The sequence below is a fragment of the Physeter macrocephalus genome, chromosome 5, assembly GCF_002837175.3.
Source record: "Physeter macrocephalus isolate SW-GA chromosome 5, ASM283717v5, whole genome shotgun sequence".
Classification (NCBI taxonomy): domain Eukaryota; kingdom Metazoa; phylum Chordata; class Mammalia; order Artiodactyla; family Physeteridae; genus Physeter; species Physeter macrocephalus.
The window spans coordinates 47,756,470-47,776,224 of NC_041218.1; the positions used below are offsets into that span (position 1 = coordinate 47,756,470).

The 19,755-nt window shown below is 41.0% G+C and overlaps 1 protein-coding gene across 5 annotated transcripts in view; it reads left to right on the top strand.

Annotated features, from left to right (window-relative positions):
- SCRN1 (secernin 1) overlaps nucleotides 1–19,755 on the top strand; it is a 90,014-nt gene that overhangs the window by 6,171 nt on the left and 64,088 nt on the right. For 3 of the 5 annotated variants that reach the window (XM_055084942.1, XM_055084944.1, XM_055084943.1), the window contains exon 1: nucleotides 12,740–12,953. In XM_055084942.1, the coding sequence (XP_054940917.1) occupies nucleotides 12,747–12,953 (207 nt within the window). In that variant the 5' untranslated portion in view covers nucleotides 12,740–12,746. Of the gene's footprint in view, nucleotides 1–12,739; nucleotides 12,954–19,755 lie in introns of those variants that run through there. The other 2 variants (XM_007119037.4, XM_028489937.1) reach the window with 2 other exon arrangements.

Consider the following 19,755-nt stretch of genomic DNA (forward strand, 5'->3'; position numbering starts at 1 on the left):
TTTCTCCCATTCTGAGGGTTGTCTTTTGGTCTTGTTTATGGTATCCTTTGCTATGCAAATACTTTTAAGTTTCATTAGGTCCCATTTGTTTATTTTTGTTTTTATTTCCATTTCTCTAGGAGGTGGGTCAAAAAGAATCTTGCTGTGATTTATGTCATAGAGTGTTTTGCCTATGTTTTCCTCTAAGAGTTTGATAGTGTCTGGCCTTACATGTAGGTCTTTAACCCACTTTGAGTTTATTTTTGTGTATGGTGTTAGGTGTAGGTGTTATCTCTGGGCTTTCTATCCTGTTCCATTGATCTTCATATGACTTCTTAAAAGTCCTAGTTAAAATGATGTAGTGATCAAAGGCTCTTCTGAATATCTTTTTCTCCTCTCAAAATGAAACCTTAGTGTATTTTAAAATTGCACTTAGCAGTGCCTAGCGACCTGAAAGAATTAAATGAAATGTCTTAAAATGTCCTTTTTTGAGCACGGAAGTAATCAGATTTTTAAAAATCTGATTTGTTATAAAGAAATTTTAAATGACATAAGTAGATGAAATGTGACGTTTCTATCGCTATAGCCCACATTTAGTCCCACTTCCAACTCTCAGTTAGACATTAATCCTTCCAGGTCCTTTTTTTTCCTTCCTCCGTTCCTTCCTCCCTCCCTTCCTTCCTTCCTTCCCTCCTTCCTATCTATCTATAGTATATACTTATAAATATTTGCATAAGTGGGGATATTCACACCCACATATATATGTATTTACATACACACACTAATATGTTCATATATATGTATATAGGTTCCTTTTTGATAATAAAATGGGATACATTCCTAATGGTAAAAACACAGCAAATGAGTCTAGCATTAATGGGCATTTACAAAGTAGTTTTTAAGTCCATTTTGCTAGATGTCAAGTAACCCTATGGTTTCATACTAGCAAGATTTAAATTTCTTCTGTAGGAAATGAATGTTTAGCTGATTATTTTTTACAGGGACAGAGTGTAAACCACTGTTTTAAGAGTGATTGGGAAGATTTTTTAAAATCCCAGTTTACAGCATTAACAGGTATGTATCAAATCATATTACCGGGAAAAGATGAGAATAGACAATCCATTATTTATATGGGAGAGGAAAACAGATGGTGGGAACAGGAAAGTCATCATTCAAAGCAACCTTGCCAAATTAGTGGACACAATGGCAGCAATGTCAGAAATGAGAACACAAGGAAATGAAAGAACCCTAGATGTGGCTTGTTCAGTAGCTCCCAGGTCTTTCCCACAGGGAATGCTTTTGGCAGCTAACCACATACCTGCCTATTTCAAACACATTCTTCTTCCTTTATCTCCATAATCATTACATTCCCAGAACCCTAATCTTTAAGATCAAACCTTTCTTGAATGTTTCTCTATTCCAGATACTCTGCATCTATGACCACATTTAATCCCCATAACAGTACATAGTAGACATCATGGCCATGTTTTATAGATGAAGAACTTAGTAGTTGGAGGAGCTACACCCGGAATCTGGATCTATCTGACTCTTTCTTAAAAAGCCATAATGTAGGGCTTCCCTGGTGGCGCAGTGGTTGAGAGCCCGCCTGCGGATGCAGGGGACACAGGTTCGTGCCCCGGTCCGGGAAGATCCCACATGCCGCGGAGCGGCTGGGCCCGTGAGCCATGGCCGCTGAGCCTGCGCGTCCGGAGCCTGTGCTCCGCAACAGGAGAGGCCACGACAGTGAGAGGCCCGCGTACCGCAAAAAAAATAAAAAATAAAAAAAATTTAAAAAAGCCATAATGTAACCTCTTGGATAGATTATTCTGACTGCACAGGTCTAATGTATACTATTAATGTGATGTAAGTCATTTTCCTTCTTTCTTTATATTACTGTAAAAGATGGAAAACTGTCTTTCAACCTGCCATGTATTGGAAAACACTTCCTTAAAGTGAACTTGATCTGACTATATTTTTCTAATTTGGCTAGCTTGAGTGAAAAATGAATCCTACTTGTACTCTTTATCTACTCCTTCCTACATTCAAAAAACAGTTGTGTCTATGAGAAATGGATGCCATTCAACTAATCCCTTCTCTTCCCCTCACTCTAAAATTCCTAAGAGCTCTGCAAAAGTGATACTCACGCAGCCTGAGTTTTCTTTTACGTGGTACCATATTTTAAATGCACCAGAGTGATGAACAGATCACTGGGTGTAGTGGAGTTTTTGAAGGGAGGCCTTGAATTCACATGTGTCCCAACATTGAATGGACACAGAATAAATAATGAGCCATATATATCTTCAGCATTATTTTTCAGATGTGTAAGGATTCTATTACCAGTTAGTACATACAAATGCATTGAAAGTGTTACTAAATTCATGACATATATTCATTACATATTTTTCCCAACCAACTACAATCACTCTTATGTGGGGTGTCTATGAAAATTTTTTTTTCTTCTTTTTTTTTTTTTGCGGTACGCAGGCCTCTCACTGTTGTGGCCTCTCCCGTTGTGGAGCACAGGCTCCGGACGCGCAAGCCCAGCGGCCATGGCTCACGGGCCCAGCTGCTCCGTGGCATGTGGGATCTTCCCGGACCGGGGCACGAACCCGTGTTCCCTGCATCGGCAGGCGGACTCTCAACCACTGCGCCACCAGGGAAGCCCTATGAAAATTTTTTGATGTTAAAAAGTTGGGAAACATGTTAGAATATTTCACATTATAGAGAAATTCTGGAGTGATTTGAAGAATACTTTTGTTAAGTGACCAGTTACCCCCTAATTTATCCTATGAAGCAATGTAGATTTTGAAGCACAACATTCCACTTGACTATGGAAAAGTCTACGTTTCCTTAGTTTTTAAAGCTGTCATGTGAATCATTCATTAAGTTGGACATTTTGCTTTATTCATATTTCTCATTGTCACCATATCTTGAAAATGAGCAGAATCAAATGTGGCCAAAAGATAAAATGAATTCATTTGCCACGACTGAGCTGTGGGGTTCTCCTTAATCCCCGAGTCTCTGCCTTATTGAAAGGCCATATTTATTAGTGGCAATATATTGAGAAAATAGGTTATTTCTATTGCAACTCTTCCTTTTCTTCCTTTTTTTAAAGTATTTTCATTACAGATTCTGTATTTTCATGTGGGAAGTTTGAAAGTGCCTGAATATATACAGGTTAAGAAATTGCCTGTGTTTCTGCAACCCAGCAATACTATTACTCTTAAAACTTTTGTTGCATTTCCTTATGATCTTTTTGCATCATCTATCTATATAATATACATAATTTGAATGATACCATATATAATTTGTGTGACCTCTTTTTATTTCACCAGCTTGTTCTTGTGTATTGATATATTTCCCAGCTTCCCGTGATATGTATAGTTAGCAAATTAAATATCATACATTTGTTTTGTTTTGTTTCTGTTTGTTTTTGTTCTAGAAATACATACATTTCAGTATGTATTTCTAAAAATATAGGCTCCTTTTTTCAGACATAAATAAAATATCATTTTATCTAAGAAATTAACAATAATTCCTTAGTATCATCAAATATTCAATGCGTTCATGTTTTCCCAACTGTCTTTTGTTTTAAATTTACTTTTTGGCCGCGCTGCATGGCCTTCAGTATCTCAGTTCCCCAACTAGGTATTGCACCTGGGCCACAGCAGTGAAAGCCTGGAATCCGAACCACTAGGCCACCAGGGAACTCCAAATATTAGGAATATTATAGTTTTTTTTTTTTTTTTTTTGGCCATGCAGCATGGCTCACGGGATTGAACCCAGGGCCTTAGCAGCAAAAGCGCTGAGTCATCACCACTGAACCACCAGGGAATTCCCCTCAACTGTCATAAAATTTTTGTACAGTTTGTTTAAATCAGGATCTAAATAAGTTCCACTCATTGCAGTTGGTTGATACATCTCTTAAGTAACTTTGTCTCTTCATCTTTTTTTTCTTGCAGTTTTTGTTGAAGAAATCAGATTTGTCCTATAGAGTTTCTCATAGTCTGGATTTTGCTGATTTCATCCCCATGGTGTCATTTGAATTCTCTGTAAACTGGTGGTTCAATCTAGAGGCTCCATCATTCCAGTCTGATCCTTTAAGCAGATTTTAGTTGCACATTGGAACGTGAGTGTGTCTGATGAGCCAGGGGCAAACCGTTGGTGAGATGGTGAAGGAGCATAGTAGGGATTGGTGCAAAAGTGGCACACCCATCCCCAGTGAGTAGTAGGAGGGAGGAAAAGGAACATTTATTGAGCATCCCACTGTATACGGCCACAGGACTGGGTACTTTCCATACGGTCTCAGATAAACACGTGTGTGCTGTGTTGTGTATGGAGGATCAGTCCCATTTTCACATGCGGAAACTCTGGCTCAGAGAGAGTTCATAACCTGCCTGTTTCCCACGGTTAGTGGGTGGAGTCAGGATATGAACAAGAGTCTGTTTGTCTCTAAAGTATGTCCTTCTCTTGCCCCTGTACACATGCGGCTACAGGGCCAACCAGGCATTGTAAATGAGCACAATTGACCTGACACTGAAAAAAGAAAGAACAAAAAAAGCAATAGCCCAAGGGTGTTGATAGGCAGGCTTCCAGTGGCCTCAGTGCTGGGAAGTGGAGAGGACTATGGCAGGAGCCCCCCTCAGCTCCAATCCTGCTGTCATGCAAGAATGTGGATCCAGTGTTGCTAGGTCTTTTGAGTTTTCAAGAGACGCTAAGCATCTGAATTTTTGTGGAAAATCTCTAGATTTAAAAATGTTAGCTGCTAATTCTGATTTAAAAAAAAAACAACCCACACTGTTTAGGCCAGTGCTCTGGACCAAACCAAACGAATGTGCAGCCTGCCACCCCCGTACCTCCCCATGCTGCTAGGAAGTATGTCTGCAGAAGAGTGGCATTGAAGACTGCCTGAGTCAATTGGCAGAGGTAGGTGTTGCCCTTGGCCTTAGAGAAAGGGAATAGTAAGCAGCTCTTAAAAGACATCAGGTGACAATGGAGCACATCTTCAAAAGGTGAGAGAGCCTTTAGAGACTGTAAAGAAAAAGCCAAGTTTCTGAAGTCTCATCTGTTCAGATCCGACCTTGACAAAGGAACAGGCTTCATCATGTAACTTTCTTCACCCTCACGGTGATGCGTCCTTACCGTGTCCCAGACAGCATTCTGAGCACTTCATGTTTCAGCTCATTTGAACCTCACCACAACCCTGTCGTTATCCCTGTTACAGAACGGTAACACGGGGCTGAGATTCGAACCCAGGTTGCCTCCAAAACCTGCTTCCTTACTTAATACCCTATGTGGTCGTTCTTCCATTAGGTGGTTCCTCATTCAAGGCATAGAATGTTAGAAGCTGGAAATCACTGGCTGTGGAGTGCTAAAGCTTTATGCTCTACTATCTTGAGCTTTCAGTGAAACAGAAGAATCTTTCTTTTTTTCAGGCAGAGCTTGATGAGTCTGAGCTAATTTACGTACCTTTCATCAGCTGGCGTTTACATCTCAATTCAGGTAGATAATTCCTTTCCCAAACACCTACTTATTCTTTACTATCTCAATAGCAGATATAGGACAGGAAAATAAATTTATAAGTGAGTATCATTTGTCCTGTTTTCAGTTCAGTGGGAATGTCAACAATTAAAAAAATGACTTTATTGATAAGTAATATAACATAATATAATAAAATACATTCTTCTTTGCTTTTCTGGAAGGAGGTAATTCATAGACGTTGGCTTTAAACTTACCCAATCTTCTCAGTAAAGCTGGGAGCTTGGAGAGTAAGGACATTTGGGTTTCATTTCTTTGTGCAAGTAAAGGTACTTTGTCACAGTTATTTGCAAGAGAGTTAATAAGCCTATAGCTTATATAGACAGTCATTTTCTTCCTCTCAGGCAACTCAAGCCTTCCTTATTACTGGGTATGGTGACTAATGAGGGCCTCTGCAGCTTCACTGAGATAAAAGGGCAGGGCAGTTTGGCATTCAGGCAAAGAAAACCCCTACTTGGCTTGGAGCATTCATACCCTTCAATAACTACTCACTGAACTTGAGGACAAAGACCTTCTTTCCCATGCAGCTTCCTCGCTCCTTGTCTAGACATTCTGTAAGCAGTCTCCTAGTTACAGGGGTGCAGTGCTCCAGCCCCTCAAGCCTGTACCCAGCCTCCTGTCACCAGTCGGAGGGTGGATGTTGGGAGATGCAGCTCCTGTGCTGTGAGCTCCAGGCACTCTGGAGTTATAATTCCCAAGAGGAAGTCATGAATCCTGAAAGGACTTTGATAAGGACAATGATGGTTAGAAATTGAGCTTAGGGGTACTTTACCACAGCTGACAGCACGTTATCTAAAGCTGTCCCGTCCAGTATTGTAGCCTTGAGCCACATGTGGCTATTTGATTTTTAAAAAATTTTAATTGTGGTAAAAATACACGTAACATAAGATTTACTGTCTTAACCATTTTTAAGTGTACAGTTTAGTTGTGTTAAGAATATTCATATTGTTGTGCAACCCATCCCCAGACATTTTTCATCCTGCAAAACTGACATTGTGTACCCATTAAACAGCTAACTCTCTGTCCTCCTCCCCACTCCCACCCCTGCCTGGTCCAACCCCTGGTAACCACCATTCTACTTTCTGTCTCTATGAATTTGACTACTCCAGGGACCTCATATAAGTGAAATTACACAGTATTTGCGTTTTGGGGACTGGCTTATTCTACTTAGCATAAAGTACAAATAAATGTACTTTGAAATATTCTTGACAAATACTTCCTAGGAAATACCTGTAAGTTTAATTGTCTATGGGGGTGAAATTGGAGTGTTTCATTAATTGGAACTGTTAATTTATTGCTAACCTGGCAAGAATCCTAACTGGTATTTACCGCAAAGAAGCCTATTCGGTAGACTTGCTCTTTAAACCTGTTGCTTTTAAAGATTTTTACTTGAAACCCATAGTGAGAGAGAAATGTTATATTGCAACCCAGTACATACATATACTTATATGTGTATATCTGAACTTAAAGTTTCTTGTACCAGCGCTTACTCTTACTATGTGAGATGCACATGTTCTTTTCTAAAAAATGCTGATCTTGTCCACTATATTGATTTCATAACCCACAAAAGGGCCAAAACATGCAGTTTGGAAAACACTGCTTTAGACATTCCTGGGTTCAGTTTTAGGCCTGTAGTATAACCCTGTACCCACATCCCCACCTCTGGATCCCCATGGCTCAGAAGACAGCTTCAGAATTGTGCCTCAAAGCAAGCAAGTTAAGAAAAAAGCCATCAATCATGGCTTTATTTCCGAGTAAGCTTTGTTCACTGATTTTAATGCTGGTTTAAGTAGAGTGTAGTTATAGAAAATTCATTATTGAATGGTTATACTGTTTTCCAAAGCTGAATATAAATGATAAAAAAAACTATGCAATAAATTTCTGCATTAGCATGTGTGATTGGGAGTTAATTAAATTTTAGTTTATTTTTCTTCTTGGAAGAGATTATGACATTTCATAATGCTGTATAAGATTATAGAGGGAAAGGGAGAAAAATGGTAAAGTCGGTTTTTTGTGTCATACATGAATGATTTAGCAATTTATAAAAATCCTGTAAACAGAGATTTCAAAATGCATGTTTTATGCAGTATATAGATGAGTTAACTTTTCAGATTTTTAAATCTGGTATGTTAGCCAGTATTTTGACAAATAATGGGAACAAAATTGAGATTCCTGGAATTAGTTTCAAAAGAATTTCCTCTCAGCGTGAGCAGAAAATTGGCTTTCTGATGGGCCAGTTTTTCTTTTCCTGTTTAAGGAGGCGACTGCAGGAGGCCTGCCCGCTATTTGTGTAAATAATAGTAATGAAAATTTGTGTACTCCCTGAGTAACTCTGAATTGGGCAGCCTGTAAAGAAAAAAAAAAAAAGGAAAACAAAGTACTAGAGAATAAATATAATAATGCTGAATAAAAAACTTGTCCTAACTATAACTCAAATAAGAATTTGCCAGTTTTGAAATTTTAGATGTTGGGACATAGAAATAGAGCCAAATTTTTTCTTTAAAATAAAATTCCTAAATTGGTAATATCCCCTGGGCTTATTATTTTTTTAATCTTTTGTGTGTGATTATATAAGTATAAATACTTGTAGGAAAATTGAAAACAAAGGAAAATATAAAGAAAACAAAGAATTTAGTGGTCAGGCTACCACTTCTGGTCTTTTTCTATGCATATTTTCATGTAGTTAAGATAATTTTTTATAAATAAATTTATTTATTTTATTTATTTATTTTTGGCTGCATCGGGTCTTTGTTGCTACTCGCGGGCTCTCTCTAGTTACGGCGAGCAGGGGCCACGCTTCGTCGCGGTGGGCAGGCCTCTCACTGCGGTGGCCTCTCCCGCTGCGGAGCACAAGCTCTAGGCATGCGGGCTCCAGCAATTGCAGCATGTGGGCTCAGTAGTTGTGGCTCACGGGCTCCAGAACACAGGCTCAGCAGTCATGGTGCACGGGCCCAGCTGCTCCGCGGCATGTGGGATCTTCCTGGACCAGGGCTCGAACCCATGTCCCCTGCATCGGCAGGCGGGCCCTCAACCACTGCGCCACCAGGGAAGCTCTAAGGTAATTTATTTTGGACACCGCCCCCCCCCACCTCCCCAAACCATTTCTCCATGCAATTAAAAACTCTTCACAAACATTTTAATGGTTTTATAGTATTCTACCATATAGATGTAGCATAAATTTTTAGCCACTTCTCTGATGCTGGACAGTTAAGTTTCCATCAGTTTTTCACTTGTATAAATACCGCTGTAATGCACACTTTTATGCATGAATCTTGTCCGTATTCCTGATCATTTCCATAGAGTAGATACACAGAAATGGAATTCCCTTCCATCTACTGCTCTGTGTCCTCCCTATCACAGCCAACTTCTTTGAAAAGCTATCTGTGTGCACTGGCTCCATTTCCTTCCTAAAACCTGTCTTAAAAGCCTTCGGTGGCTTTAGTGTTTATTATGGGACAGACACTAAAGTCCCTGCCGTTACCTTCAAGACCCAACATGAACTAGCCTCTCTCCCTGCGTCTCCAGCCTCTTCCCCGTTGCCTCTGGCTCAGCCACACTGGCTATTTGATGTAATGTCTCCTTCCCCTTTCTCCAGCCACAGGGCCTTCAACCCTGCATAGCCTCCCTCTGGAATAGCCTCACTCCCCCACCCATCTGTCCTTTGTGGACTATGAGGTGAGATATCTACTTAGAGGAAGTGGTTGGGAGTTTGAAAAGAAGTGAAGGTCTCAAAATTTCATTTAGGAGTTCAAGAGAGGAATTGACCAGACAAAGTACACAAGCGGTTTCCCAGTAGCAACGAGGGCCACTTTCCGGGTGTATTCAGAGTCAGGAATGTGAGATTCACGTCAAGGGAAATGGAATTGTCCTCTAGGGCTATGATCACCTTTAGCTTCTGGAGAAAAGAGCTTGCTTAAACTCAGTTCCCCTGATGAGTTCAGTATCTACTTCCTGTGTTTATTTTTCTCAGTCTTGTAGCACTGTCCTACCTCCTCTTGACTAATTCAGTTTATGTGGGTGATAGCACGATTTGTCATAGAATAAGTGGAGGACTTTACAAATAAATACTTTTGGGGTCATTGGAAACCTCAATGTGAAAGTCTTCATTTCTGGGTTTATTGGGAAGTTGTAAAGTTGCTCTGTTCAGTAGGATTTCTGCTACCCACCTGTGGCTATTTAAATTTAAATGAATTAAAATTTGTAATAAAATTAAAAATTTAATCCCTTAATTACACTAACTACACGCCAATAGCCACTTGAGGCTGGTGGCCACCATATTACACAGTGGAGATGGAACATTTTCGTCATTGTAGAAAGTTCTGAACAGCACTGATCTAGAGAGCAGACAAGAATCCAGCTAAGTCATCTCTGAGGCTAGTCGTTGTGTAGAATGGTGATCCAGGAAAAGTCATGGACAATTAGCTTTGGCTAGTTTGTTACAGGTTGTGATACACAGTTTATGGGTTCATCTAACATTAAAAAAAAAATGACATAAAAATTCTGCTCCCTTCTGGCATTCCCAATCATTCCCAAAATTCAGCAGAAAAGCCAGCCTCTCTGGGCCCACATATCCCTGGGCTTCCTTTGCCTATGTATTCGTCATGGTCAAGTGACTCATGACCTGCTGACCAAGCAGATGTCCAAGCTGAAGAATAAGTGCTTGTCAAAAACTCCTAGGGGCAGGACAGGAATAAAGACACAGACATAGAGAATGGACTTGAGGACATGGGGAGGGGGAAGGGTAAGCTGGGACGAAGTGAGAGAGTGGCATGGACATATATACACTACCAAATGTAAACTAGATAGCTAGTGGGAAGCAGCTGCATAGCACAGGGAGATCAGCTCGGTGCTTTGTGACCACCTAGAGGGGTGGGATAGGGAGGGTGACAGGGAGACGCAAGAGGGAGGGGATATGGGGATATATGTATACGTACAGCTGATTCACTTTGTTATACAGCAGAAACTAACACACCATTGTAAAGCAATTATACTCCAATAAAAATGTTAAAAAAATGCATGCGTGTTGTTTATTTTCTATACATACGTCTTGTAAATGCAAGACCAGTGGATTTTTACTATTTTTTAAAAAAGATTTATCTGTTATTTACTTATTTATTTAATTTATTTTTGGCTTTGTTGGGTCTTAGTTGCAGCATGTGGGATCCTTACTGAGGCATGCAGGATCTTTCGTTGCGACATGCAGGCTCCTCGTTGTGGTGCTTGGCCTTCTCTCTTGCTGCGGTGTGCGGGTTTTTCCTCTTCTTTGGTTGCGGCGCACAGGCTCCAGGGTGCGTGGGCTCTGTGGTTGTGGCACGCGGGCTCAGTTGCCCCACAGCATGTGGGATCTTAGTTCCCTGACCAGGGGTCGAACCTGCGTCCGTCCCCCACGTCGCAAGGTGGACTCTTCACCACCGGGCCACCAGGGAAGTCCCAGATTTTTACTGTTTTTAAGGATCAAGTAAAGTAAGGTCCTGCTCATAGATCAGACACCAGCACTTTTGACATGGCCCAACAATGGGGGCAGAAGGGAAGTCCTATTACATATGAGAGTCATACAAACACAGGAAAACACGTTCTTTCCCGATCTTACCTTCTTCTGGGTCTGTTTCACTTAATTTGGCTCAGCCAGCAATTCTTCCCACCTCCAAATTCTAGGAATCCTCTATAAAGGCATTTTATCTTATAATTATTGTAGGTCTTCCTTACACATACAGAGTCTTGGTTTATTCCTCTCTGCCCCTCAAGTTTGAAGGTAATGTGGTTTTGTGAAAATGGGAAAGGTTAAAAGGAGGAAGAACTGGAGTCTCTTTATCTTCTTGCCTTTTCTTTCCCCCAAAGGGGCTAGGGGCTATTTTCCTGAGCTAGGAGGGAATTATTTTCAGAGTTACGGACTACCTACTTCTCTGTGCCCTGGGGAGGGACCTGTCATAAGCACTGCCAGGAAGAACTCTGACAGCCCGGGGTGTGTGTACAGACTACCCTGAAGTAGCCTGGATGTAGCCTTAGCAATATGGTCCCTCACAAAGATGTTTCTAAACATAGAATGTTGCTGACTCTGTGACTTGATAACTGGTCCAGTAATGAGTGAGGGGAGTTGATTTTGATTGGCTTGCTCAACAGAAATTTTGAGACGCTGCTCTATTTGAGTGGTCAAAACCCAAAGAAAATATCTCGTATACTCATGTAGCCTCTACAAGTTGCAAAATATGTTCTCAAGAATCATTTCATTGATGCTCATGATACATCTGTGGGCTGGGGCAAAACATGAGGCTCAGAGTGGTAAAGTGATTTGCTCAAGGTCACACAGCTAGTAGGTGACGAGGCTGAGTTTTGAATCCCAGCTGCTTTTCTGAGAATATTGCTTTACTTCTCATTTATATTTTAATGGAGAAGCAGACGGTTAAGGATAGTTCCTGATGCTCCAGTGGGATGGATGATGAAGTTGGCTGCTGAGACAGGGAACCTTAGGAAGGGATCCAGTTTAGGGAAGATGATGAACTCAGCTTTGGATATCAGGTAGGCTGGGTCTGTGGGTCAGGAGCTCAGGGAGAGAACTGAGCTGGAATTATATATGTAGGTCACTGGTTCGTAAATGACAAGCGAAGCTCTGGGCGTGGATGAGTTTTCCCAGAAAGAAAAGAGCATTAAATGAGGAAGGAAGGGCCAAGCAGTGAGGATGCTCGATGGCCAAGTAGAAGAGAACTAGCCAGCCCAGGAGCAGCTAGAGAGGCGGGAGGAAAACCAAAAGGTGCTTGAGTGTTATGTCATTGAGGTAGAGAAAGATATATATATAAAAGAGGGGGTTATCTTTCAGTTTATTTCCAGACCCATTTCCCCATTACCACCCCAAAAACCATCATATGGCAGCCATGCATCTCTAGATCAGAGGCACTTCTGTAGTGCACTGTTACAAGGTATATTTATTTATTTTTGTATTGCTGTGACAGATGGCAGCGTGTGTGTTTTCTGCCTGGAACAATAACCTCCTTTCCATTCTCCTGCGTCCTTGCACTTCTGGCTGTCACTGCGGTCTGTTGCGAACCTGAGATCCTTCATTCCCACAGAGTACTAAACAATATCTGGTGTCAGTGGTTCTGTGATTCTACTCCAGACACCCCACCTTCATTTGCCAGCTGGGCTCTCTTAACGAGCTCGCTGCACACAGGTCAATACTAGAACTCTCTTAGTGGGTGAAATAATGTTTGAAGAACTCACCGGTGGAATGTTCCATGTTGGGCCTGCTTCCATTCTCTCTCTGGCATCTCTCTCTTTTCAGGATGGCGTTAGCTCCTCCAAGTTACTGTTTTGTGGCCTTCCCGCCACGTGCGAAGGACGGTCTGGTGGTATTTGGGAAGAATTCAGCTCGGCCCAGGGATGAAGTGCAAGAGATTGTGTATTTCTCGGCAGCTGATCATGAACCCGAGAGCAAGGCTGAGGTAAGTCACGTGTTACCGTCTCTCAGTTACCATGTATTCTCTTCCTCTGGCTTTGCCCAGCACTTTGATGTCTTAACCTGGAAGCCTGCTCACAAGTCAGAACTGTCATGTGGGTTCTGTTGATTCCTGTTTCCATTCAGGTTTGTTCATAGCCTTAAAAACAGGGTCACATGGAGAATTCTACGTTCGTTGCTATGGCCCGTGCTTTATACTTAAGTAAAATATTTACACAATTCCAAAGTCTTGAAATCTGTGAAATAAGATATATTCATAGAAGTCTAGCTTCTACCTTTGTATCATTCACTCCATTTCCTTTTTCTGCTGTAGGTTATCATGTTTTGGAAGTTTGGGGGTTTATCCTTCCCTTTAAAAAATTACATATTAATATACGGAATAAACGACACACGTACATACATATCCATATGAATATTTATCCCAGTCCCTTTCCTCCCTTCTTAGATGAATGGTAGCATGCTATATACACTTTTTTCCACTTTGCTCTTTTCAACTAAAACTGTATCTGGCAAGTCGCTCCATCTGGTCTCTAAAGAGATTCTTCATTCCTCATTTACAGCTGTGTAGAGTTTCATTCTGTGGGTGTAATCAGACTTTATAATCAGTCCCATATTGCTGGACATTTGGGTTGTTTTCCAGTCTTTTGCTATTACAAATAGTGCTGAAGTGAATAATAACCTTGTGCATCTGTCACAGTATCTGGTCTTGGTTTATACATTTTTATCATGTTAAAAATTATCCGCCAGTTCTTATTTTGAGTGCTTAAAGAACGGTTTAGTCAGTATTTCTTTAGAATACGTGCCTAGAAATGGGATTTCTGAGTCCCAGGGTGTGTAAGTATGTAATTTTGTTAGATATGGTCCAATTTCCTTTCACAGCTGGTGTACCATTTTGCGTTCCCACCAGCAATGTAAGACAGTGCCTGTTTGTTCGTATTCCCAGAGTGTGTTGTCAAACTCTCACGATGGCTGGTTCATGTTAGTTTTACATTCTGCTCTTTTACTAAATTCTTTTATTGGTTGTGTCAGCTTTTATTATTGATTCTCTTGGGTTTTCCAGGTATGTAGTTATAAAACCTGCAAATAGAGATTGTTTGATTGTTCTTACATCTCTAATTATTTTCTTGTTTGTTTGGCTTATAGCTTGGATTCAGTATTAATAGTGATGGAGATAATGCATATCTTTGCCTTTCTTCCTGACCTGAGGGGGGGCAGCCTCTAGTGCTTCCACATTAAGCAAGATGCTGGTTTGGGAACAGAGATTTATATAGTTTTGTCATGTTAAAAAGTATACATCAATTCATACTTTGATTGCTTTTAAATCCTCAAGAATAAGTGTTACATTTTGTTAGAGATCTTTCCAGTGATTATGGAGATAATCCCCTGATTTTTTTCTTCCTATTTAATGATAAGTTGAACCATCTTTGCATTCATGGAATAAACTTCTTGGTTATGGTATATTTAGTTGTATGTGTTTAAATGGTAATTGATTGTTGAAGGATGAAGAATTTGGATGAAAAAAAATGGGAGCTAGTAGATTAACAAACTCTTGACCCTGACATAATCTGTATTCTTTGATGTTCTATGCTTTACAAAATAAACTGATTTTTCTGGTGATTGTGCTAGGTTTTAAGTGGGTATTCATCAGTGTGTATTTCATTTTCTTATCTGAATATTTATCTGTTTCGATCCTTTAAAAGCATTAAGCATCACCAGAGCAACAGAACTCTACAAGGAGCTGCTTATGCGAGGTGAATTTAACAGAGACACTGAGACGAACAGGCAGAGTGCGTGAGTCTGTGGTCGAGGCAGTGGCAGACTGGCTCCCACAGGATATTCGCCAGAACCACTTGCCTCTCGTGTTGCACCACTAACTTGGTCCAAGCCCCTAAACTTCAGTGGGACCTTGCTTTCATACAGGCAGAAAAGAGTGCTAGGTTCGCTGGCGTTCATGCTAGCTTTTAAATGGGTATTCATTAATGTTTGAATGTCCATGTTGTTTGGATCTGAATGTTTCTTTCTGTTCCTGGAACAGAGTGGACTCGGTATGGATGAAGTTGGCTTGGTTTGCATTGCTACTGACCTTCCCTGTCTGTCTTCCCTAAATGTTTCTTTTTCCCAGAGAGTCATGCAAACTGAAACAACACTTTGATTTTCATGTGGGCAGATTTAATTTCCCAAAGATGGCTATACCAAATCCCATTCCACATGTACTTCTCACAGTGTGATAGACACGCCTCCATGGAGTGGAGGATTTATTCCCTCCACCCCGCCACGAATCTTGGTGAGGGCTTCCCATGGCATCATGCAGTGAAGCATGACGGAGGTGATGCTCTGTGACCTCCAGGGCTGGGTCATAAAAGGATTCAGCTTCCACTTGTCTCCCTCTTTTGGAACTCTAGCCCTAAGATCCCAGGCACCATGCTGGGGGGAACCCAAACTAGCCCACGTACAGAGACCATGGGGTGGGGCCCACATGGAGAGCCTACAGCTAGTGTCAGCTGCCAGATGTGTGAGTGAATGACCTTTCAGTGATTCCAGACCTCAGACTCTATGGAGTAGAGACACACCATCCCTTCTGTGCCCTGTCCAGATTCCTGACTCATCAAATTCACAAACATAATAAACGGTTGTTTTACACCACTAAATTTGGGGTCATTTTTTAGTAGCCATAGTAACTACAATATTGCACAAAGCCTTTTATAAATATGGCTGAAATAAATATTTTAGAAAAAATTTGTTTTCTTTTTTGGGGAATAGGTTAAATAAGTCTGTATTTTACTCTCACGGTTACAATCATTTTAGGAAATAGACTAGATTCCTTTTACTAGTTAACCTATGGTATATTAATGCTCAAACACACTATAGGTTACATTATGTCCCCTTGCATAAATAAGTGCAGCTTGATACATACCAGAGTTAGTCCCTAAGGCAGCCCTGACGTTTTTTCTGAGTTGCATATCTGTGTTCTGAGTTGGCCTCTGCACGTTTCCACATCCATACTCTGCAGGTAAAATAACTCTACGGATCCAAAACCAAATTCACTTTCCCCGTCTCATCTGTTCCTCTAACAGCGCTATTGTCTGCCACATCGTTTAATCTAGAAACCAGACAGAAGCGTTGACCCCCGTTTTCCCACTCTTCTGTGGATGCACGGGGATGGCTGTCACTGAGTCTTGTTGCTTCCTCTCCTGTGTCGCCATCTCCACTCCACGGCCCCCAGCTCATTCACACCCACCCCCATCTCCCTTCTGCTTTAATCTGCTTATTGGTGCCCAGGTCTCTTTCTCCTGAATTCTGTTCCCTGCAGGGTCACCGGAATTTTCTTTCCAGATCACAGCTTTGTCATTGCCTTGTTTAAAAATGTTTGGCTGTTTATAGGACGAGAGTCCGGGCTGATTTGTATGCCATTCACAACTCTTCCTGATTGGCACCCTGCTCACTTTTCTTTCTTTCCTTTTAAATTAATAGACAGTTTCAGAGCAGATTTAAGTTTCCAGAAAAATGAGTAGAAGTACAGAGAGTTCTCGTATAACCCCTCAACTCCCCGCAACCCCCTGCCTCCCAGTTTCCCCTATTATTAACATTTTGCCCTAATATGGTGCATTTGTTACAATTGATGAGGCTGTATTGATACATTATTATTAACAAAGGCAATAGTTTACATTAAAGTTCACTCTTTGTGTTATATAGTCTATGGGTTTTGACAATTTCTAATATCATGTATGTGTCATACAGATTAGTTCCATTGCCCTAAACATCCTCCGTGTTCTTCCTGGTCATCTCTCCCTTCCCCTAACCCCTGGCAACCGCTGATCTTTTCACTGTCTCCATAGTTTTCCCTTTTCTAGAAGGTTATATAGTTGGAATCATATAGTATATAGCCTTTTCAGATTGGCTTCTTTCACTTACTAATATACATTTAAGATTCATTCATGTCTCTTCCAGGCTTGATAGAATGTTTCTTTTTAGCTCTGAATAATATTCCATTGTCTGGATGTACCATAATTTATTCTTCCATTCACCTATTGAAGGACATCTTGGTTGCATCCGAGTTTTGGCAATTTTGAATAAAGTTGCTGTAAAATTTGTGCGTAGGTTTTTGTATGGACATAAATTTTCCACTCATTTGGGTAGATACTTTTTAATGTAATTTTACGGTTTGAATAGGTGATATATTGGTGTGGTTCAAAGAGTTAATAACATTAAAAGGTTTACAGTAAGCAGTCTTAATCGCCCCTTATTCCTGTCTACCCTGATTCCCATCTTTTATTTATTAATTTGTTTGTTTATTTATTTATTTTTGGCTGCGTTGGGTCTTCGTTGCTGCACATGGGCTTTCGCTAGTTGTGGTGAGCGGGGGCTACTTGTGGTTGCAGTGCGCAGGCTTCTCACTGCGGTGGCTTCTCTCGTTGCGGAGCACGGGCTCTAGGCGTGTGGGCTTCAGTAGTTGTGGCACGTGGGCTCAGTAGTTGTGGCTCGCGGGCTCTAGAATGCAGGCTCAGTAGTTGTGGCGCACAGGCTTAATTGCTCCGTGGCATGTGAGATCTTCCCAGACCAGGGCTCAAACCCGTGTCCCTGCATTGGCAGGCGGATTCTTAACCACTGTGCCACCAGGGAAGCCCCTGATTCACATCTTATGTAATCCCTTCTATTATTTTCTTGCCCATCTTTTCAGTGTTTTGTGCAAACTACTGCAAATAAATATGGATATGTAGCCTTCCTTTCTTTTTTTTATGAAAGTAGCACATGATACACACTATTCTGAGACTTGATTTTTTTTAAATGTATAATTTCAAACTTATAAAAAGGTCTACAATTTGCTGTTTTTGTTTAGTAACATTTTCTAAAGATTTTCTGTTGCTGAACATAGAGATTATTATTATTTTTCTTACAGCTGATAGTAGTCTATTGTGGACATACTCCAAAATTTATTGAATCAGTCCTCTCTTGGTGGATACTTGGACTTTTGGCTGGTCTAGAAAGTACAGCCGTGAAGAACATTGTACATAAATCTTTCTGTACATGTGTAGGTACAGTCACTAGATACACTTCCAGATGCAGGATCACTGGGTCATAGGATAAATTTTTTGTAATAATTGATCTCCATAAGGGTTGTACAATTTCCTGCTTACTTTTTTATCCTCATACTTAGTTTTCCTCTCCTCACTTACACGGTAGGCCTCAGCTATATTGAGCTGCTTGTCATTTCTTGAACAAACAGCACTCTTGCATTTCTCTGTACTTTTGCTTTTTCTATCCCTTGCTGAGAATGTCCTCCCTCTCCCCTCTGTCATCTACTTGGTAGACTCCTATGCATGCTTCAAGGCCCCAGCACCAATATCCCCTCCTCCCTCTAACCTGCCACCCTTCTATGAACATGTAGCATTTTAAGCATGTTCTGTCATTATAAATCAATTGAAATTTACAGTCACCTGAAACTAGGGGGATGAGTTCTGGCTCAGGAGGCAGGGTCCTGGGTTCTAGTCCTGCCTTCCCCATTTACTGCATCTTGGGCCTTTGAGCCTCTGAGACTCAGTTTCCTCATTTGCCAGAAGGAGATCGTAGCACCCTCTGTGTCTGCCTTCCTGGGTTCTTGTAAAGCACGTGTGAGCTAACATGTGAAAGCACTTTGTAAACTCCAAGGAGAACACTGTGCAGAGAGAGGTTTTTTCTTCTTTTGAAAAAACAATTGACCAGTGTTGAGAGTTTCTGTAACTCCAGGTGTCAGTTCCCAAACTCCTATCTTTAGCACATGCTAAATCTGCCTTTCAAACTTACGCTTATCCCTTTAATTCCCAAACAGTTACACCTGTCTCCCTCCCCTGTTTTTGTCCCAAGTACAGAATGATGGGTTCTTTTCCATATTTGGGCCTATGAGCTACAATAACTATAATGTAACTTTCATAATAGTCCTCATTACCATACAGAAAAAGTTTAACTATGAAGAGTGAGAACTCCTCATAAAAACCCATCTATTCCTCAGCCATTTCATGACATTTTAAACATACATAGTCTGCAGTTTCCCTAGAAATCTCATACATGAGTGTTGCAGTCCCTGGAGTCCATTTTCTGAGAATAACCGTGTGCAAAAAGTCACTGTGGGACTTCCCTGGTGGTCCAGTGGTTAAGACTCCATGCTTCCACTGCAGGGGACACGGGTTCAATCCCTGGTCGGGGAATTAAGATCCTGCATGCCATCCGGCGCGGCCAAAAGAAAAAAATAAATAAATAAAATTGTGGGTTTTTTTTTTTTTTTAACGGAGGTTTCATTTAAAAAAAGAGTCACTGTGATTGCTTATCTGCCCACCTACCCACCCTTCCAGCTGGTCCATCCTACCAGGCGGTCTTCTCTTCCAGTTTGTCCCCTTTCTTACCCTTCATCTTTCACTCAGTCTGTCCATCGGTCTGCTTGTCCATCTATCATCTACTCTATGTCCAGTTCACTTTGCTTGAGATGGAGGAATAAGAAATGGGGTCCTCCAGCACAGAGGTCCTCAGTTTCTAAAACTGCACGGCACATTTTTTGTTCAGCTGCACAGCTGGCAGGTTGGAACATTTTATTTTGTGTTCTTTAGTCTTTCTTCTGTGGATTCTGGGTTTTTAACAACTCCTCTGTTGGTTGCAGAGTAGGATGGATAAGTATGTATCAATTTGTGAAATCCCCTGTGTCCTCTCTGAGGATGCTGTAAGCTGTGCGTCACAGAACTCATCTCCCTTTACCTCAGGCCCTGCTTCTCCCTATGGGTAGGGGTGTTGAAGAATCAGATGAATAATTTTCTGGATTA